This window comes from Erythranthe guttata, chromosome 4 (genome assembly GCF_056151865.1).
Source record: "Erythranthe guttata isolate IM_541 chromosome 4, IM_541, whole genome shotgun sequence".
NCBI classification, from domain to species: Eukaryota; Viridiplantae; Streptophyta; class Magnoliopsida; order Lamiales; family Phrymaceae; genus Erythranthe; species Erythranthe guttata.
Window position 1 is genome coordinate 17,160,828 of NC_142536.1, and position 21,535 is coordinate 17,182,362.

The 21,535-nt window shown below is 37.8% G+C and overlaps 4 protein-coding genes across 5 annotated transcripts; 2 read left to right on the plus strand and 2 right to left on the minus strand.

The window, feature by feature from the left end:
- Positions 1-5,018: 5,018 nt before the first annotated feature.
- LOC105956512 (uncharacterized) lies at positions 5,019-8,210 on the minus strand. 2 transcript variants are annotated; one of them, XM_088817065.1, is made up of 4 exons: positions 8,095-8,210; positions 6,562-7,942; positions 5,379-6,466; positions 5,019-5,303 (listed from the first exon to the last, which is right to left on the minus strand). In XM_088817065.1, exons 2-4 carry the CDS (start codon positions 7,937-7,939, stop codon positions 5,244-5,246), a joined length of 2,526 nt encoding a protein of 841 aa, XP_088673191.1. In that variant the 5' UTR covers positions 7,940-7,942; positions 8,095-8,210; the 3' UTR covers positions 5,019-5,243. The 2 variants fall into 2 exon arrangements, with proteins under 2 accessions (XP_088673191.1, XP_088673192.1); XM_088817066.1 differs by having other exon boundaries at positions 5,497-6,466; positions 8,095-8,170.
- A 1,970-nt stretch (positions 8,211-10,180) lies between these two features.
- LOC105950373 (putative late blight resistance protein homolog R1A-10) lies at positions 10,181-14,052 on the minus strand. Its single transcript, XM_012973719.2, has 2 exons — positions 11,312-14,052; positions 10,181-10,276 (listed from the first exon to the last, which is right to left on the minus strand). Exons 1-2 carry the CDS (start codon positions 13,894-13,896, stop codon positions 10,273-10,275), a joined length of 2,589 nt encoding a protein of 862 aa, XP_012829173.2. The 5' UTR covers positions 13,897-14,052; the 3' UTR covers positions 10,181-10,272.
- Positions 14,053-14,877: 825 nt separating this feature from the next.
- On the plus strand, positions 14,878-19,138 carry LOC105950501 (U3 small nucleolar ribonucleoprotein). Its single transcript, XM_012973865.2, has 13 exons — positions 14,878-15,827; positions 15,955-16,004; positions 16,599-16,851; positions 16,950-17,060; positions 17,166-17,303; positions 17,553-17,621; positions 17,703-17,744; positions 17,895-17,963; positions 18,102-18,173; positions 18,262-18,315; positions 18,413-18,554; positions 18,650-18,712; positions 18,819-19,138. The coding sequence occupies exons 1-13, from the start codon at positions 15,138-15,140 to the stop codon at positions 18,833-18,835; spliced, it is 1,770 nt and encodes a 589-aa protein (XP_012829319.2). The 5' UTR covers positions 14,878-15,137; the 3' UTR covers positions 18,836-19,138.
- Positions 19,139-19,412: 274 nt separating this feature from the next.
- Positions 19,413-21,225, plus strand: LOC105950428 (wall-associated receptor kinase galacturonan-binding protein). The gene is made up of 3 exons (XM_012973777.2): positions 19,413-20,581; positions 20,771-20,824; positions 20,983-21,225. Exons 1-3 carry the CDS (start codon positions 19,768-19,770, stop codon positions 21,030-21,032), a joined length of 918 nt encoding a protein of 305 aa, XP_012829231.2. The 5' UTR covers positions 19,413-19,767; the 3' UTR covers positions 21,033-21,225.
- The last annotated feature ends 310 nt before the right edge of the window (positions 21,226-21,535 follow it).

The window sequence follows — 21,535 nt, forward strand, 5'->3', positions numbered from 1 at the left end:
ATTTTAGGGAGACCGTTTTTAGCCACGTCAAAAACTCTAATTGATTGTGCTAGTGGTGATCTTTCAATGACGGTGCATGATCAAACGGTCAAATTTAACGTTTTTACCGCTAATAAAAATCCATGTAATGATAATGATTGTTATGCTATTGATCTTGTGGATTTTACAAATCATGAAGATTTTGACGTTTTGATCTTAGACCATGGGAAAGGATCTTTGAGTACAGGAGATGGTGGCGGAAAAGATAGTCGGACGGAGCAAGTTTATTGTGCGAGCTCAATTTCAACTCCGCTGAGAAACAGTCAAAAGAGTTGGGGTGCTAACGTGGATGAACGTGCACGGAGGATGAGGCCACCTAAAAAATCAAACGAGCGTCATCGGGGAGAGGAATTCAATCGCCAAGTGACTTCGGTCACGTTAGCTTGAACAAAGAAGCAGACAAAGTCCGGCTGAAGACTGTAAACTTAGCGCTTCTCGGGAGGCAACCCGAGCTTTCGTTTTATGGTATTTTATGATATTAAGCCTTTATCTCGCACGGCCGTCCGAGGGGAAAATAGGGCTTATTAAATAGGGGTTTTCCAAACCCCAATTTTCACAATTCCAATTCCCCCATCTCTCCTAATTCGAACCCTACCCCCTCTTTTCAAAATTTTCGATTTTCTTGAACCAAATTCACTGAAAAATTCACCAATTGCACACACATACTTCTTATCTTGGTGAATTCTTGTTAATTTGTGCAGGGAGGCTTCAAGAAAGGTGCAAAATTCTCCAAAAAATCCATTCCACCAAGAACGCCCACAAGGTGTTCGACGAATTGCCCAAGTCAAGTTTGGGGGAAATTTTGCCAATCAATCCACTCCTAATCCCTTCTACACACATTCTCAAGTCATGGGGAAACGAGGACGTGACGGAGAGGGCACTTCACAAGGCGAGGGCACTTCAAAAGGCAAGGGGAAGGGCAAGAAAACCGACCAAATTCCGACCCCCGACGACGATGCTTTTTGTGTCGAAGGCGCTAGTGCTCGTTTCGAGAAGCAAAAGGGGAAGAAACTAGTGACGGAGCGTGCCTACGAGATCACCCTTCCACAATTCGCACCGTTGCACCAAGAATTCCTACGACGAGGTTGGCAAACATTATTGGAACCTGAGGGTTCGATCAACCTATCATTGGTCCGCGAGTTCTACGCCAACAACCATATCCTCCTCACAACGGAGCGGAACTTGAGCATGGTTCGAGGCAAGAGGGTCGAGTGGAATGCCTACGCAATCAATTCTTTCTATCACCTCCGACACATGACACCATTCAATTGGGGGCAACTGCAACTTGCAGTCACAAGAGATCAAATCGCCGAGGTGTTGTGCGATGGACCCCCCATTTGGTCCGAACTATCAACCGAAGAAAAGTACGAGTTAGAGTGGAAATGCATCAACCAAGTAGGCAAGGCGTGCCTTACGTTCATATGTGCCAACCTCATTCCCACCCGCTCGTGGACTCGCGTGGACCCCGAACGGTGCGCTTTGGCATACTACATCCTCAAGGGCACCCCGATCAACATTGGCGTAATCATATCCGGCCGATTTTGGACCTCCATGGTCAACAACTCCAAGGGGTTTTATTTCCCTTGCCTCATTACCGGCTTATGCAAGAAGGCGAAGGTCCCAACCAAACCGACGGACATTTTCACATCAATTCGAAATTCGATGAATGACCTTGCGGCCCGGCAATACAAGGCACCCATCCAAGATGGCGAGCAACCCGTCGAGAACCAACCAATAGCTCCACCCGAGGGTCCAAGCACAAGTTCGGACCGACGATTTCAACGAAGAATGGAGCGAGAGTTGGTGATCACGAGAAATCGGCTTGCAACGGTGGAGCACAAGGTGAGCACGATCGAATCCCTCCAACGGTGGTCGGGAAAGATGCTCCAAGCCATTGTGCGCCATTTGGCATGTGGCAATCCCGAGTGCGAAGAACCGGCTCCGTTGCCCGCACCGATTCTTGAGCCGGTACCCGAGCTTTCGGATGATGAAGGAGATGGTGATGCTCATGCGCAAGGAGGAGTTGGTGAGCAACCCGACGATGGTCCCTACGCTTAAAAACAAGTGTTTTCTATCCTTAAACTCCGGGCGAATCACATTGAGGGCAATGTGAATTTTAAGTTTGGGGGTGGTTAACTACTTGTTTTCATTTATGTGCTTTATTTGTGTTTTTTTTTATTTTATTTTGCATGCTTTAGTTTTTGTTTTAGTTGCCGTCTTATTATTGTCGTTTCGAAAAACAAAAAAAAAATAAAAAAAAAAATTTGTTCGATGCATCGATGAATTATGATGATGGTAGATGGTCAATGTTTGATGATGAGATTACTTGTTTTATGTTGATAAGGAGTATGTATTTGTTTAGCTTTCGATTCAACGGAACGTAGAAGTGAATTATTGCTAGGAATCACACCTTGTGCATTGCTTTGGTTGAATGTTTTGCATTTTAAATTTGGAATTTATTTGTGCTCAATCATGCTTTGTTCGGTTTTAAATCTCACCTTAGGAAATTTATGATACGAAGTGTTGATAATAAGTGATTTGGGATATGATTTGGGCCTTCTTTGAACCGTTTGAGCCTTTCAAGCCTACCTTTTTTTTGTCAAATTATCCTTAGAACCTTGATTTGAGCCTCGGAGAAAAGGTGTTCTTTCTTTTAGCCAATATGTGGAAGGTAGAAAAGTGGAGATTTTTGAATAATTATCCCTTAGATGTCGGTCGAAAAATTCTTATAAGATCTTTCTTCTTCTTCTTCTTCTTCTTCGAAAAAAAAAAAAAAAAAAAAAAAAAAGAGAAAAAGAAGAAGAAGAATAGATTGTAAGGGAGAAATAAGGACTAGTGGTTGAATTGTGTTGAAAATTCGATCCATTGCCTAAAAGGCAAAAGTGTTGACGTGTGAATTTTGGAGAATCGAGTTTATTTAAGTCCCTAGAGGTGAATTCATTGTTTCAAACGCCTATCTTTCAATTTTTGGCGTAATCACCTCAATTCAAGAAAATTAGCCACACATTCCCATAATTACCTACCTCGGACCAAAGAGCCTAACAATTGAAAGCCACAAAGTCCCAATGATCCCAATAGCTTATTGTTCAATATTAGTTGAGTAAAATAATTTGGTGAGTATTTGGAGTCAAATATATGCATGTAAGTATAAATTCTTTCTATCCTTAACTTGCAAATATTGGATACTTGAAGCAATTGTATGATTTGTGGTTTTTGGTAATAGTGAGTGACTAAGTGCCGTTGAATGTTAAGCTTGCGAATACCTAAGAATTATCATCATAATTGCAAGTTCTGAAAACGCGAAGTTGACCAATCGATCTATGTAATGAGATGTATAGTCGTGTTTTGTGTTCTTACATTGATGTAACTTGAGGACAAGCAAAAGTTCAAGTTTGGGGGTGTGTTAAGTGTATATTTATACACTTAATTGTACCTTGTAATTGGAGCTTTTGGTGTGTTTTGATAATAATTGGTGCTTAAAATGGCTATTATTTGTATTTTAGGTGCAAATTGGAGAATTGACAACTTTTGGGGTGAAAACTGCAAATTCAGAGAAAAAGTGGGCCAAAAGTGAAAAAAATCAGATTTCTGCAGAATTAAAGCCCGCGCGGCCGTGCGGATTTTAAAGCATAATCTCGCACGGCCGTCCGGATGGACGTGGGGGCGCAGTGAAGGAAGTTTAATTACACAAGGAAACCCGCCCTATTATATTTTTGCACCCTATTTAAAGGCCACAAGCACACAATTAGACGGATCTTTTTTAATCTTTTACCTTTCATCTTTATTATTAGTTTTTAGTTTTTTTTATCTTTTCTACACGCAATCAAGGAGCAAGAGAACGAAGACGAAGACTTGACGACTCTTCATCATAGTTTTCCTTTTTCCTTTTCTTTTCTGATTTTTATGAATTTTCGTATTTTTATTATGCTTTTCAGTACGAACATGAGTAGCTAAGTTTTTATTCTAGGATTTTATTGGAACCCTATGTGGTAATTCGAACCTCTTTTTCGACTTTTATGCAAGTTTAATTCTTCGATTATTTTTTCTATCTTGATCTTATTTAGTGCATGAGCGTAGCTAACTTATGTTGCTATTTGTTATTGTTAGAATTGATTGACAGATCGTTTTAATAATTAGAACAGGGATGGGTAAAATTCATTTTCGTCCCTGACCTTTGCATTCAAAAGCAAAATCATCCCTGTGGTTTTAATTTCCTTCAATTTCGTCCCTGCAAATCAATTTATCCGCCAAAATTCTGATTTTTTCATAAAATTCCCACACTACCCTTACAAAACTTGAGGGACTAAAATGATTTGCAGCCAACAACCCACCTTTTTTAAATGACCGTTTAAATTCGACCGTTAGGTGTACAAGACAAAAAAAAAAAAGCTGTATAAATCCATGAATAACACTAAGAAACAGGGGAAAAAAAAACCAAAAAAAATCCATTTCTACACCAAATCTCTGGGAAAAAATGCCTTCTTCAAATTCAACAGACAACAGCAGCATTAATGGAGAAGCTATCAAGTTCAAAAATCGAATTTGTTTCTGTGGAAGGAAGGCTGCAGTTAAAATATCTGAATCCACACTTAATCCCCACAAACTCTATTTTCATTGTTACACCAAGAAGTGTAATTTCTACACATTTTGGGAGCCAGATGAAGATGATGTAAAGAAAGAAGCACTGCAAGCATGAGTTGAAGAAATATCTATGAGTAGCAACAACAACCAAGGAACTGTTAAAACACATATAGCCACAATGGAAACTAACACTACAGAGGCCACATTTAGCTCTATGAGCTTGGAAGTTCTTAAGATGATTACTATATTTAACATGTGTCTGTTTACATGCTCAATTTTTGCTCTTGTAGCCTCTGTTGTATTGTTCAAGTATTAAATGCAATCATCAATGAAATATTGGAAGCAATAAATCTACTGTAAATTTTCAAAGCAATGGTTTCAAAATTAAAGCAAAAGAATGAGTCATATACAATTTCAATCATATCCAAAAAAATCATCTGATTACAAAAATCAAACTAACAACAAAATAGTCCAATCATACCCAGCAAAAATCTGACCACAAAAATCAAACTAACAACAAAATAGGCCAAATTCAGTTAAAGCCAAAGTGAGCTAACTAAAGCCATAAAGATAAACCACTAATTCAAAAATACTTTGTTCAGTTACCTTAAAGACAAAATGAGTTAAATCCTTGATTGAGAGCCTCTGCCATTGTCTACACTTGAAATTTGAGAACCAAAATCCTGCAAATTAAGAAAAGTAAAAAAGAATTAGAATGATCAAAATGATTGAAATATGTAAAATGAAATAAATAATACCTGTTCTGTAGTGGACTGCCTTGACACTTGTATTGGTACATTATTTGCATGCTTCCTTCTACAAGTCCTCTTGTTATGTCCAACTTCTTTGCAAACCTTGCAAGTGACATGAACTGACCTTTTGTGTACCTTGGGAGCCTCATTAAGTTCTCTTCTTCTATTTACTTGCAATCTGCCTTGTTTAAATGCTCTATTTTTTCTCTTGTGAACTGGAGGCTTCAAGGGAGGAATTTGAGTGTTGGTTGACCATTTAGACTCATCAGGAATAGCATTGATCATACCACTGTAGGTTCTCAAATAAGCTTCTGTAGTCAAATAAGGACTGACATAGTCTACTGGATCATATCTCATGTACAAAATGCAACTCATTGCATGTTTACATGGCACTCCACACACTTGCCACTCATTGCATTGACAAGTCTTCTCTCTGAGATTGACAATATACTTCTTGTCATCATAGACTTCAAACAAGTACTCAGAAGCAGGAATTGCCAAAAAATTTCTTCCTTGTCTTTGATTTTTTTCAACCTTTGCATTCACATTAGGGGGTAACCTAGTCTGCCAACTCAATGCCTTTTGTTGCCTAGTAAAAACCCTCTTCATGACCTTAGTTCTATACCATTCCAACATAGATATCACTGGTTTTTGCCTCATTTTTCCCATCCAAGCGTTGAATGATTCTGTCATGTTATTTGTAACATGATCAACCTTTGTAATTCTATCAAATCCATGTTTTGACCAAGTACTTGGATCTTCTTTACAAGTTTCTGTCAACCACTTGTGTGCTCCGAAATCAGCTGCTTTGATTGAGCTCATTGCATCTTGAAAGTCTTCTTCTGTGTAAGCATTCACAGCAATCCAAAAGAGTTTTCTCAGTTTAGGGCCTGGAAATTTGGCTATGAAATTTGCATATAAATGCCTTGCACAATATCTCTGTCTTAAGACTGGAAAAATGGACTTCACTGCTTTCTTCAATCCCTTTTGTCTATCACTCATGAAAGTGATAACCCTCTGATCTTGTAAGTAAGTACTCAGGCAATCAAAGAAGTAATTCCAACTGTCTTCACTTTCTCCTTCACAAATCATGACTGAAATTGAACAAAAATAAATAAATACATAATTAAAGTCAATGTAAAGTAAATTAAAAAAATAATACATAAATTAAGTATATTAAAACTAATACCTGCTATAGGAAAAATTCCAGAATTGGCATCTAAGGTTACTGCAGTAAATAATTCACCTTTGAATGGCCCTTTTAGAAAACATCCATCAACTCCAATAAAAGGTCTACAACCTTGGATATAACCCTTATATTGTGCTTCAAAACTTATAAAAAGTCTCTCAAACTGTGGGCTACAATGTGGATTGGTAATGTCTAAACCTTGACACTTCAGTTTCACAAAAGCTCCATTATTTGATTCCTTGAGTGCAGCAATATATCTTGGAATATTAGCATAGCTTGTTTCATGATCTCCTAAGGCAGCTTGCATTGCAATATTTCTTGCCCTGAACAATTTGCTTGTATTAGCATGGACTCCAAACTTTGACCTTAAAGCATTGTCAAGTTCCTCTACTGATTTGTTTGGATTACTCTTGTATTCTTCTTTGAACTCAGCTGCAATCCATTTAGCTGTTGCTCCACTACACTTCAGTTTTCTGACACAAGTATGAATACCTTTTATATTTTTTATCTTGAATGTTACTCCATCACCATAGGTAGATGCATGTAGTCTCCAATCACAGTCCTTATCAGTAATGCAAGTTACAGTGACTCTCACCTTATCATTCTTGAGTTTTTTCAAAACAATACCTTCTTGTATTGTGTATTTGGCAAGAATCTCCTTAAAATGCTGAACATTGTCAAATATTTGCCCTTCCTTTAGCACCACAATCTGATTGCCATTTAAATCTTTATTTAGTTCAAAGTATTCACCTTCCATGGCATCACTCAAAGGTGCTACTGGAACCATAACTTGCAAATCTTCATCATTATGGTAAACTGTTTGGTCCCTATCTGAGTTGTAGTCACTCAAATCATCACTCTCTGAATCGGATTCATAATGAATAGGAGCTCTCTCATCACCTGCATCAGCATGCCCATCATCTTTCTCGAATTCAGAATCACTCCATTCAGCAATTTCTTCAATGTCAATGCTCCCCTCTTCATCTGACTCATTACTCTCCACGATGTTTGCTAGGATAAGACCAGACTCTTCAATTTGTATGGCACTAGAGCTACCACCAATATTTTCGGCATCAACCAAGTCTGTGGCACATAGATTTTTGCTTACACTTAAACAAACAGCAACATCCTGCAATCCTAAAGCAATATATACTCCAATTAAATTGCTTATGTCTTCATCACTCTTGATCACAAATTTATCTCCTGTATCAGGCAAAACACCTTCCACCACTACCAATTCACTCAACCATTTTTTTCTATGCCCAGTTGCAGTCCCACAAACATCACTCAACAAAGATAAGTAGTCATAGCCGTTGCTTTCCAAATTCCGCAGAGAATATTTTTTTCCCAAAAAACTAATACCTAAATTAAATCTCATTTTCTGCAATAAATAGATTTAAGATTATGTATTTATCATATCCCATTCATATATAACTAGAAAATAGTAATAATATGCAAAAAAAATCTCACTTATATGACTTATGAACCAACTGACATAAAAGGATATAACCTGAAAATCAAAGCAAATCTTACCTATGAAGTGTCGAAATGGAGGAGTGTAGACAATTTGCTATGAAGCTACAATATTTTCTCTGAAATTTTTGACGGGAATTTTTTTTTTGAAGATATTTGGGGATTTGCTCATGATTGGGAAAACAAAGGCTGTGAAGAGAGGAATAGTATGAACCCTAAAAAAACCCCGCTTCTTTACAAGGGTAGTATTGGGATTTTATGAAAAAAACAGCATTTTACCGAATAAATTGGCTTGCAGGGACGAAATTGAAAGAAATTAAAACTACAGGGATGATTTTGCTTTTGAATGCAAAGGTCAGGGACGAAAATGAATTTTACCCGAACAGGGATAGAAGAGCCTTCGAGTAGTTTTTCACCGAATGTGTGTGTTAATTGCATGTATTATCGTAGACATACAGATAATACCTTAGGTAGCCGTTTGCGAGACTTGTTATTTAATGCTTTATTTATACTAGGTTTGCATAGACATATATTGAATCTTTTATGAATAATAGGTTTATAGCGCAGCGACAGCTGGTTATGAATAATTTTGTGTCTTGGGTTAATAATCGGGAATCGTAACTTGCATAATAGGAGATTAATTGGGTGAAGAATTATTGCATAGGGGGAAGATAAAATCCTAGATCCATTTATTATTGATTTTTTCTCGTGATTACTTGTTTTCTTAATTATTTTAATTTTATTAGTTAATTAATTTGACAACCTTGCGTAGGCTGGATAAAAATCACAATTGTTAGGATTTGGTACTTAGGATTAAATAATTTGCGTATTCCCTGTGGGATCGACATCCGACTCTCACGAGTCTACTTTACTACTTGTTTGCGATACGTACACTTGCATGTTGGTATTAGCACCCAACACAAATTTAGGGTTTTTTGTTGGATTGAGCGGATAACGGCGCGTGTAGAGAATTTCGCGCAGGCTGAAACCTTAATCGACTATGTACATATTCATAGTCGATTAAGCTAATCGACTATGTTCTGGTAGTCGATTAAGGTTGATCAACTCCAAAAAAAATTTACTTTTTTTGTATTTTTCGTTTATTGATTCCAATTGTATAAATCAATTATAATGTTTGTATATTTTTTGTTTTTGTAATATATAGGTGATTTTGCATTTTTTCGCAGTTGTGATTTGTTAATTTTAGTAATCGATTAAGAAAGGGTGGTGGATTATAAATTTGAGGGGTATTTATGACATTTTATCATCTTTGGTGGTGAATTGAGATACTTTGGAAGTGGAAATAGCACCACTATTTAGAGATTATATATAATATTTTTGTGATTTGTAGGTGGTGGACTTTTGCCAGTAATTATCGCCATTATTGAATTTGCGGTTGTTGGTTGTGGAATTTTTGATTGATTTTTTCTGAATATATGTAAACAATTGTATAAATCAACTACGATTTTATATATTTTTTGCGGTAAAAAAGAAATTTGTTTTACTATTTTTGTAGTCGTTTTTGTTATTTTTACGGTTCTTTTGTTATTGTTTGGGTTATACTGTTGAATCATGTTGGGTATCCTTAATCTACTTTGCTCTACAGTTGGATAATATCATAGTTGATTAATACCATAGTCGATTAATATAAATGACATAAAATTATACTTGAGAGAAGTTGTTCTTATTCAACAGTTGATTAATATCATATTCGATTAATATACCTGACACATACATTTAAAACAAAAAAAAATTAAAAAATTAAAAATAAATAAAATAAAATAATAATAAAAATAAAAAATAAATAAATAAAAAAAAATGAAAATTAATAAAATAAAGTTTAAAAAAACAAAATAGGTATTGTGTAGTAAGAAGTTGACAGTGGAAGCACATTTATGGAATTATAAAGGGGACTCTTTGAGAAAACCCCTCACTACTTTTTCTTAATAGAAGGAGACCCAAAATATTTTAGTCCATTTGAGAAAAGTCCACACCCATTTTCAGCTATTATGTTTTCCAGCTTTACCCCCGCCCGCCACCTCATCACTGGGTCACTAATCGACTATGTTTCATAGTCAATTAAAAAAACGGAAAAAATAAATAAATAAATAAATCGCGGAGCATAAAAAAAAAACCAAAAAAACAGAAAAAAAAAAATCCAAGATGCAAATAATGCGGATGTAATTCCTCTGGTGCATTCTGGTCAACAATTCTGTGGCTCCTGATGTATATGATTTATCACCTGTAACAAAAAGAAGCAGAAGCATACGGTCAAAGATTTGTTCGTGTTAGTTCTTCTCTCTCAATAAGCTCCAAGCTTTCTTTACATCAGAAAGTTTAATTTCTACAAAAATTTCAAGACAAATTGTGTGTTGATTTGTCCATTTTACACACACACACACACACACACACACACACAATTTCCTTATATATCAATGTGCCAACGAGTAAAAGAAATCAATTATAATTTATATACAAGCTAGACTTATTACAAATCGAATCCTTTATTCCACGCAGTGTTTTTTTTCATTTCAAACTCATCAATATATTCTACATGTACATTAATAATATAATCTTGTATACTTGACATGCATATAAATGAAATATCGTTTGGAATAGGAAATGGCAATTGGACTAAGAGTAGATTAACGAAGAATTACTTTTACATGATGTACTAAATGCAGAATGTATAATTAATCTGCCTCAATATGCATTTCCCCACCATCTTTCCTTACCTCAATATAGTATCATCTAGGGGTGGAAATCGGACGGATCGGATCAGAATTAGTACTTTCAGAAAAAAAAATTGATTTTTTTCGGAGTGTGAAACTAATTCCAATTTCATACCATAACAATTGGAAAAATCAGAAATTGGAATGAAAAAAATGTTCCAAAATGGAAATTTTCCGATCGGAATCAGCGGAATTTGAAAGTTTATTAACCAAAAAATATAAAATGCATAATAATATTGATTTTATAAGTGTAATTTTCAGAAAATATTGGAAATTATAATTGGATCGGAAATAGGAATGTCATATATATATTCCAATTCCGATCCCAAAAATATCGGAAAATAACGGAATATGAATATTCTGAATTCGGAATGAAATCCAAAATCGGAAATTTTCGGATTGGATTCAACGGAAATCAGAAATTCAATTCTAATTCCCACCCATATTTATCACTTATCATCACCTAAAGACTCATTTTCTGTTTTTCGGTTATTTACAGTTGTCTTAAATAGAGACAGTCAAGAGACATATTTGAGATGGCTAACCTTTTGGAGAACCAAGTTGGTCCACATGACTTGATGTTCCCTTCATCCCACGAAGAATAACGGACACTGAAATCGAACAAATTGCCATCCTCTTTTATCTTCTTTGCACAAGTCAAAACCAGAGGGTTGCACTCAATTAAATCAATCTTACGAAGACATTTAGCAAACTCTACAGGAAGCTCTCGTAATTTGTAGCAGTGTTTCATTGTTAGGCTCTTAAGCTTTGGGAAGCTTCCACTCCCGACGCTCCACTGTGCCAGATCAGCGTCTTCGATTAGAAGATTTTCAAGCCATGGAAATCCGTTGTCGTAAATTTCCCACTTCGTGCCTCGAAATGCGTAGCATCGCAATTTGAGCACTTTGAGATACGGCAATGAGGAAATGCTCGTGATTTCTTCCCAAGGATTTCCGAGGCCGCTCAAAGTCAACTTTGCCAGATTTGACGGGAAGATTGAAAGAGGAAAAGGCGGGCCCACAATATCAAACATGATTCCAGGATTCACAACGACGCATTTGAGTGAGCGTAGTTTATCGAGGTGGGAAATATGATCGAAGCAGCTCAAAGGTTGATCATCAACATTATCATAAGTCAACTCGATTCGAATTCCTAGTTTCTTGAGATTCGGGATTCTTTCAAGAACTCTCTTGGTACAACTTCGAGCACTCACATCCAAGAGTGTTGAGAGTTTTGGTAAGAGTGATCCTTCACATGGATTTGGTAGGTCGGTACCCGTGATTTGAAGATGCTCCAATTCTTGCATATGCCATATATCCATAGGCAGATACGATGGAGCTCCAGGGGATTTGATCCTCTGATGTATATCGACAATCAACCACCGAAGGTTCCGTAGTTCGGACATGGAATTAGAGATGTCGCCATCACATGTGAGGCTGAGATATCTTAGTTGTATTAGCTTCAACACTTCAAGTGGAAACTCGTAGAAACGGATTGAAAGAGCATCCAATACCCTCAGCAACATCAAACCAAAACATATCGGTACTGGATATTGATGATATGGACCAGTGCACAGGAGAGAGCGTGCCGATGAAACGGAACCCATTGAGTCGTACGCGTCTTTGATGCCAAACAAAACGTTATTGCGAATGCACAATCGCCGCTGACTTTCTATACCTTCTGCTAAACTGTCGGCAATACTATTTAAGCCATGGAAAAACCTCTTCATCGGAGCTACTTTATTGCACAAGTACCAGTAGGAAGAGTGGATTTGGCCGTAACTTTTTATTCCGTTATAGGAGCTCTCCTTTTGCACCCTGATAAGATTTCTTGAAAGAAGATCGTGCAAACATTCATGAGCAATATATTCTGAACGTCTGTTTTGATCTTGATCCGAAAATCCTTCAGCATCCCACAACTTGGTGAACCTGGAGAGAGGAATCTCATACTTCTCGGGGAAAACTCCCATGTAGAGGAAGCACGATTTTAAATGTTGAGGCAAGTACTCATAGCTTGGATACAGTGTATCAAACATTTGATCATATGCATCAACAAAAACCGACACTTCTCGGTTTGCTACTTTGTTCCAGTACTCCACGGTCTTCTCCGATTCGGATAAAATATCACCAACTATGACGATAGCAAGAGGAAGGCCTTCGCAATTTTCAGCAATCTTCTTCCCAACTTTCTCGAGCAAAGGTGGGCAAGGCATTTCATCGAACACCTTGTGGCGAAGAAGCTCCCAGCTTTCTTCTTTATTTAGAAATGGCATTTCCAGAGCCAAAAAAGGTGAATAAGACTCTCCTACTTGCCGTAGCCTAGTCGTCACCAAGAATCGGCACTGATGAATATCGTCCGGAAATTCCGCTACCAACTCACCCCAGATCTTTGATTCCCATACATCATCCAACACAACAAGGATTTTCATATCGTCCGCGCTGTCATACTCGGCTTCATCATCACTATCATCTCCTTCCACAAGTACTTCATCACTTTCAGAATTGATTTGAGATAGAATATTTTCCGCAATTCTTTTAAATCGATATTTCGGGCCTAGTGTGACAAAAACACACCGATCGAAATGAGAGAGTATCAATGGATCTTGAAGAATTTTCTTGGCCAGAGTAGTCTTACCGATACCTGCCATTCCGTTCAACGAGACAGTAACTGATAGATCTTGTTTCAAAAGTACGGCTTTGACTCTGTCGAATTGAGCAGAAAATCCAACCATCTTAGACTCACTCCCGCCGGAAAAATCAATTCTTTGCGAAACGCCGTCGTCTTCGTCGTCGTCTTCTTCTGTGTGCAGTTCTTCAATGTACGCCTTCTTCATCTTCTTCACCGTTTCTGTAAAGGAATCGATCTCTTGTTCTAATTTCTCATTCGAGGCGTGGGTGTCGAGTATATCTTCGAATTCGTATACCGAATCTCTGATTTGCCCATCCAAATTAGCGTTCACCTTCTCTCTGATGGTGTTGCTGCTGCTGTCAAGTTCTTTGAGAAGTTCTTGTAAAGAGGAAACATCCTCGTACAGAGATTGTAGGATTTGTGGGACGGGATTTACAACATGGGGAGAATATAGAAGATGCTCAATTGTCTGCTTCAGAGAAATCACAGCAGCATAAGCCATCTTTCAATGTGATCTCTCTCTCTCTTCTTTCTCTCTCCGATGAATCTAGAACGAATTCAGTAAACTGAAACAGCTATATATTCATCGTATGCATTTTTCAGTGAAAATTTATTGCTTTCGCAGAGATGTGATGAAAAGAGTCAACCATGTGAAAATGATAATTAGTGGGCATTGGAGGGAATGAAGAAAGAATAAATGATATACTACACCTACACCCCCAAGATATGTCAAAATAACTTTAAGGTCCCTCTGGTATCGGTAATTAGATTCACACCCCTGAAACAATTACTAGAGCGAAGATTTTATGTCCTGGAGACCGATATGCACTATATTTGTTTTCGGCGAGGCGTTAATGCTACCACTAATTGTCCGGATTGCGATTATAATTTTTTTAACTTTTGTCAATAAAAAAAAAGGGGCAAATTTCACTTTCTTCCCTTGTACTCTAGCTCGACATCTTATCCCCTTCTACTCTCGATTGCATCGATTTGCCCTCATGCACTAGAAAATTGTCTCAAATGTGGAACTCCGTATTAATGGTTAGACTTGGACATATTTGACTTTAATACCATTTGGTCCTAGTTCTGAAATTACAAAATTGTCATCCCTCGTAGTTTAAATAATTAATAAAAAAATTAAAAAGAAATAAAACATAAAAAATAAATCAATACAACGGAAAAACATAGTCCACGACGGCGACTACAATTTATTTAATTTTTTATATATAATTATTTAAACTGGAAGGAGTGACTTCATTGTAATTTTCAGACTTTAGAGCAAACGGTGTTAAGGTCAAAAGTCTGAAAACTAACAGTGAAGGCCACATTGAGATAATTTTCCAAGTACGAGGGGCAAAATCAATGCAATCGAGAGTAGTAAAGTGATATCGAGTCAAAGTACAATTGGGAAAAGTGAATTTACCCTAAAAAAATGTTTCAGTAAAAAATAAATTTAATTAATCCTAAATATAAATAATTAAATATATATCTTTGAAACGAAACTTAACCCTTTTGCCCCATTTACGTCAGCCCCCTTTTCTTCTCCTTCCCTCCCACCGCCGCCGCCACTTCCCTCCCACCGCCGTACCCCGCCAAACAGCATAATTCTTCTTCCCTCCTAAAACCTAATCCCTGAATATTTGGTTTCTGCTTTTCACTATAAAAAGAAAAAAAATAACATTTCTCCTAAAACCCTAATTTCTGGTACCATAAACCCTGAAGTTTTCTTCTTCACGTGGCGCCATGGCCTCCGCCGCTGACGGTGGGGTAAACGACGCTGGGATGGAAGCGCTTCAGAGGCTGAAATCCACAGAACCGCCGCTCTACCTTACGAAGTCGGAGGAGCTCAAGGCGGCGGCTCGATTGGCCTCGAAGTACTTATTCGCTTCACTCTCTCCGTACGCTCGTAAATCTCCATTCAATCAGCTATTAGCCGGCGAAGACTTCGATGCCGAGCAGATATGGCAGCAAATCGACCTCCAAGCTCACCCTTTGCTCTCATCCATCCGCCGTCGGGTCACAGATTTCGAGAACAATCCCGAAGAAATCAAAAAGCAATTCAATTTGGATAGGGCTAGTGGTGAAGTAAAGAATCGGAAAGTTACACGAAACGAGGTTGCTGAAAGCCCTAGTGATGAATTGGATGATATCGATGATAATGATGATGTCGAGGAGGATGAAGATGAAGAAGACGAAGAAGAAGGGGAGGAAAACGAGGACGATGACGATGATGAAGGAGAAAATTTTAATGGAGTGGAAGATAAGTTTTTTAAGATGAAGGAATTGGAGAAGTATTTGTTGGAAGACGAGGCGAGGGAGTATGGACTCGAGAAGGATAATAAGAATAAGAGAAAGAGAGGTAAAATCGCAGATAAGGACAATGACGAAGAGGATGAAGATGAGGAGAGTGAAGAAGAAGAAGAGGACGACCAGGTATAAATTGCAGAGTCTTGCAAATTCGGGTTTCACTTAGTTTGTTTTTGGATTGTTTAAAGCTTTGTATAGTTGTTTGTGGAATATCTTTGGAGCTAATATTTACGTTCCATGATGGCTGTAACAGATTGCACTTATGGCGGCGATTGATGGTGGAGATGATGCCGAACATGCAAGGTCTGCTTGAGTACACTTGTTTCAACTGTCTATTGCCTTTGTTTTTTTGGGATTGGTCGTTAAATTTGTACGTCTACGATGATATATAAATTGAACTGTTGGAAATGAAAAAAAAAATGAAATTGAAACTAATAGTGTGCTGAGATTGAGGCAAGGAAACAACGATATCAATAAATTTTCCCAAAAAATCAAAACTTGTGCTTTGCGAATGATCTTGACAGGTTTGGGGTATGTATTCAAAACCACACTCGCCCCATTTTCTAACGGGCAGGCATCATTCGTCAAATCGGGGCGGGACGGATTGTGATTAACCTCCTTTGCAACCTCGTACTTCAGTAAAACCACAATATAACATAAAAATATAATGGGTGTACTCGTTAAATTCATTGGGTTTTTAAGAGATGGGCTCAATTGCCATCGCAAGATGGGTATACAGTGAGATGGTATCATATAGGATGTTAATAATATATAAATTCTGATTTGTTTGTAAGTAATGGATGCTCCCCGTGGTTTGCAGCGTGTAAATTTTTTGACTGATCATTCATCTTCGTTTTCTGGTTCATACATGCTGATGCATTCTTTTTTTGGGTTCAGATATGAAGACTTCTTTGGTGTTAGGAAAGTCCGGAAGAGAAACTTTAATCAGTATCAGTTTCGTAGATCGGGCAAATTGGATAAGCATGAACGTGACAACAATAATCAGGTTGTTCGTGAACCTGACAATGACATCGACAATGAAGATGACAGTGAAGAAGACAATGAAGAAGACAATGATGAAGACGATGACGAAGACAGTGGCGAAGGCAATCTGGTTACCAACGAGCCCGAAAGCGAAAACGACAAGCAGGTTATTTTCACTTCATATTGCTCCATGTCTGTTTCTCTTTGGTGTATTAATTCGATGTACTTATTCTTAATATTTCACGTTCATATAATTTTCTGCAGAAGAAACAAAGTGTGTCCACCCATGAAAAAGAGCTCGAGAAAAAACGTGCTGAGATAGAGAAAATGGAGAAAGCAAACATGGAACCAAAGACATGGACCATGCAGGGCGAGGTGATATTTTTTTATCAACTTTTATCCTTTTTTCATCTTTATCGACTTATTCTCAATGGCAATTTTGTAAATTGTATGACAATTCATTTCTTTATCGTATGCTAGATCACTGCTGCTAAAAGACCCAAAAATAGTGCCTTGGAAGTTGATCTTGATTTTGAGCACAATGTGAGACCCGCTCCGGATATCACACTAGAGGCCCATGCATCTCTTGAAGAGTTGATTAAGAAACGTATACTTGAGGTATGATTAATGTTTATGCTCATTTTAGATATTGTTATTTTCTGCGTTCCCTTTGGCTCTCTTAGAATTAGTGCCAGTCATTATCATATATGTTGTGCGAGGTATTTAGCCTATTGCACGCATATCTATGTGGTGTAATTATTCATGTTTATTGTTTTTCTTAGATAAATGATTCTGCTTTCTTTTATCACTCTTTATAGTTCTAAGCTCGTTCTTTTAGATTATTGATACATTTGATATCATGTTTAGGGACGATTTGATGACGTTCAGAAGCCGGCTGCTTTATCAACCAAGGCGCCAAGAGAGAGAAAGGAATTGGTAATAATTTATATCTGCATATTTTTACTTTCGATTCTGCAGTGAAAGTTTGTCCTAACGATAAACTTCAAAATTTTGCAGGATGAGACCAAGAGCAGAAAGGGCCTTTCTGAACTTTATGAGGTGTGTGTTTTTTAGAAATAGATGTGAATTATTTTTCTGTGATTATATGTTTTATTCCGTTTGACGATTTACAATTACATTCTAACCTCTCTACCATGGGATTTTTTTTCTCGTATCCATCTGAACTAACCTCTCCCTCGTTTGATGCAGGATGAGTATGCTCAGAAGACTGGCCTCGTGTCAAACGCGTTGACTTTCTCAGATGAACAAAAGAAAGAAGTGTGTACATAACATTTGCGTCTATATTTTGTTGATTATTTTTTAAATCTGGTGTTGTACATTCAATGCGTGACTATTTTTTTGTCGATGTCTAATCTTTTTGTGAAATTAGGTTAACTTTTTTGTAAATATTTTCAGGCAAGTACGCTGTTCAAGAAACTGTGCGTGAAGTTGGATGCTCTAACTCATTTCCATTTCACTCCAAAACCAGTAATGCCTCGTGCAATTATTCCACGATTTTCCCAACTTTTAAAACATCTTATTGATTATGATTTTGGTATTTAATCAACTTGAATAGATTATCGAGGATATGTCCATTCAAGCAAATGTTCCTGCCCTAGCAATGGAAGAGGTAATATATCCAGATAATTATTGAGTTTTTTTTTTTTTTTTTAATTTCATTAGTAATACATCCATATAATTTGTAATAACATGGTTTTTGTTTGTAGATTGCACCTCTCGCGGTATCTGATGCAGCTATGCTTGCTCCTGAAGAAGTGTTTTACGGCAAAGGAGACATTAAAGAAGAAACTGAACTAACCAAGTCCGATAGGAAGAAGAGAAGAGCAAAGAAGAAGAGAAAATTCAAAGGTGAAAAATGCATATTTAATTAGTAGTATAGTGCATAAATTGTATGAAGAAGCACCCTCTGAAAAATGCTAACTTTTTGGTTCTATCAACTACAGCCGAGTCTGTCAAAACGATCGTTATAAAGCCACAGCTTACCGCATCAAAGAATCCCGGCAATGGTAATTTTTCGACCGTAATATAATACCTTTTTCTGGAAGTTCGAAATTGTAATTTTGGATCTTTGTAATCAAAATCTAATTTTGCTGTCGATTCATAAAACTGCAGACAAAGAGGACAAATGAGTTGCAGCTCGACAGTTTGTGTAAGAGATTTTCATTGCCTTGACTCAAGAGTCGACTCTCGGTTCTTGGTTAAGCCTGAGAATTATCAGAGAAACAGAGGTGAAGGGGCAAAGGTTTTTCTGTAACAGTCTAGTGTGTGTCTTAATTTACGTTCGCAAGTATTGATTAGCTAAATCTTTTTCGGTTTGGCGGCATTTTTGTAATACTACGAGAAATGGACTAAGTTATAATTGCCCTGCGAACAAGATGGGCATCATTGTGTCCTTTACCTGAGATATATCGAATTTGAATTTTTTTTTTTAGAATATTATTGTTCATTTAGACACCGAGACATATTTATTTGTGTGCGTAGATGAACGGTAGATTTTTACATGTTTATTTCATCCATTATATTTTATGACGTCCACCAAAACACGATCTCGATTTGATTGTTCCACACAGTTAACTGTACCTTAACTAACTTTATAAACAGTTGCTACTTGACTATAAAGCAATTCTGCACCAATTATACTTTCTTTCAAATTCTTGAAGATTGCGCCAAAAAGCATATGCTCAAACCAGACACAAACCTTAAAAAGTCAGCCAAATCTTGTTAAACAAACCACCATTGATCCCTCACAAAAAGATAAAGGATAAAACCCATAAACAATTCACTTAGATTCTTTCCTATTACAACATTGTCTTTTAATAAAGAAAAGCCCTCCAAAACATTAAACATTTCTACATCTTACTAAGCAAAGTATCATTTATATCCTTACACAATTCTCAGTCCCAAAAGCCACCTCTCTCTCTCTCTCTCTCTCTCTCTCTCTCTCTCTCTCTCTCTCTCTCTCTCTCTCTCTCTCTCTCTCTCTCTCTCTCTCTCTCTCTCTCTCTCTCTCTCTCTCTCTCTCTCTCTCTCTCTCTCTCTCTCTCTCTCTCTCTCTCTCTCCATGGCTTCCTTCATCTTTCTATTGATCACACTCCATGCATTAATTCTATCGGTCCACACCTACGCCCACACAAACAACACATGCCGGTCCTTTTGCGGAAACCTAACCGTAGATTACCCTTTCGCCCTCCAACCGGGGTGCGGCCACGGAGGCTTCCGCGACCTCCTCTACTGCATCAACAACGTCCTCATGCTCCACATCCCCTCCGGCTCTTACCGCGTCCTCGACATCGACTACCCCTACACCTCACTCGTCCTCCACGACCCCCACATGTCCACCTGTCAATCCCTCTTCCTCGGGGCCCGCGGCAACGGGTTCGCCCTCGAACCCTGGCGGGCCCCCTTCCTCACCCCGGCCCCCGACAACGCCTTCATGTTATTGGGCTGCTCGGCCCGCTCCCCTCTCTTCCAGAGGGGGGAGAAGCACCCGCCATGCCGGAACGTTTCGGGCCTCGGCTGTGAGGAGTACTACGGGTGCCCCGCGTGGGAGTTTATCGGGCCGAGAGCGGGTTCAGGCCGGGCGTACGGGTCGGGCCCGCCGGATTGTTGCGCGGTGTCGTACGAGAGTGTGAAGAGCGTGAATCTCTCGAGGCTTGATTGCCAGGGGTATAGTAGTGTGTATAGCTCGGCCCCGTTGAGGGTGAGCGGGCCCAGCGAATGGGCTTACGGAATACAAGTGACGTATTCGGACGGCGGGAGTGGGAGCTTCTGCATGGCATGTGAGGCGAGCGGTGGATCGTGCGGTTACGATGTTCGTGGGAACACTGACTTGTGCTTGTGTGGGAGCTGGAATTCTACTTCTAACTGTGATTCAGGTAATTTGGAGAAAGAAAAATAAGGACTTAATAATATGATTTTGGTTTGTGCTCTCGTTCGATTGCATATATCGGATTTTTGTTTATATTACCTCAAAAAAAAAATTTAAAAAAAATAATAATAATTAACCCTCATGAGTATGAACTATTTTTATTGAATTGATAATTAACTAGGCTGCATTAATGCAGTGCTCTCAGATGCATTCAACACAAGAAGATGGCCTAAAGAAATGGCAATAACAGGTATTGTTTTCACTTTTCTTTTTACTACTAATAATTAATATATAGATTAACTATTTCTTTTTGAACATGAAATTATATGTCTCCTCGTTGATGGAAACGTATATACGACTGCTATGCCAACTTACGAAGGACTTACGTATTTGAAACTCTTCGTGCAGGATTGTTAATCACTGCAGTTACTTGGAGAACTCTCACTATATTTGGATAGAGAGTTACTGTTTGTTTCTTATTTTTCATTTTTTTACCTGTATTTTTTTGACAAGCATGTAAATTTTTTGGGAACTTTATTCCAACAAATGGAATTGAGGGAAGTTCTGATGATGCAGAATTAGATTATAGATTATCTGCAATGTGTATTTTACTTGGAACTTGAATTTTAATGAAAAATAAATAAATTAGAATTTCATGAGTTACAAAAGAGTCCGGGCATAGGGTAAATTACAGCTCTGAGGTAAAGGTCAAATTAAACAAAAATTTCTGAAAAATCCGTAAAATGTTCTCTAGTTTGTATTTGTTTTGTGCAGAGAGGCGGTTTCGATGCACGACAATCTGATATTTACATGCAAAGAGAAACATCTTATGATCATCTTGTTTCCAAATGTGGAGCCGAAATAGGACAAAATGGGTACAAACTGGAAAATATTTAACTAATTTTAACACCGCAAAAGTTGACGTTTAGAAAGATTGATAATTGAGGGACGGTTACATTTA

Coding starts and splice junctions, on each gene's coding strand:
- LOC105956512 (XM_088817065.1), bottom strand. CDS start 7,939: ATGAGATTTAATTTAGGTATTAGTTTTTTGGGAAAAAAATATTCTCTG. Junction 6,467..6,561: donor TGGAATTTTTCCTATAGCAG/GTATTAGTTTTA, acceptor GTTCAATTTCAG/TCATGATTTGTGAAGGAGAA. Junction 5,304..5,378: donor GGCAGTCCACTACAGAACAG/GTATTATTTATT, acceptor CTTAATTTGCAG/GATTTTGGTTCTCAAATTTC.
- LOC105950373 (XM_012973719.2), bottom strand. CDS start 13,896: ATGGCTTATGCTGCTGTGATTTCTCTGAAGCAGACAATTGAGCATCTT.
- LOC105950501 (XM_012973865.2), top strand. CDS start 15,138: ATGGCCTCCGCCGCTGACGGTGGGGTAAACGACGCTGGGATGGAAGCG. Junction 16,852..16,949: donor AAAGCGAAAACGACAAGCAG/GTTATTTTCACT, acceptor AATTTTCTGCAG/AAGAAACAAAGTGTGTCCAC. Junction 17,964..18,101: donor CAGATGAACAAAAGAAAGAA/GTGTGTACATAA, acceptor AAATATTTTCAG/GCAAGTACGCTGTTCAAGAA.
- LOC105950428 (XM_012973777.2), top strand. CDS start 19,768: ATGGCTTCCTTCATCTTTCTATTGATCACACTCCATGCATTAATTCTA. Junction 20,582..20,770: donor TACTTCTAACTGTGATTCAG/GTAATTTGGAGA, acceptor GCATTAATGCAG/TGCTCTCAGATGCATTCAAC. Junction 20,825..20,982: donor TAAAGAAATGGCAATAACAG/GTATTGTTTTCA, acceptor CTCTTCGTGCAG/GATTGTTAATCACTGCAGTT.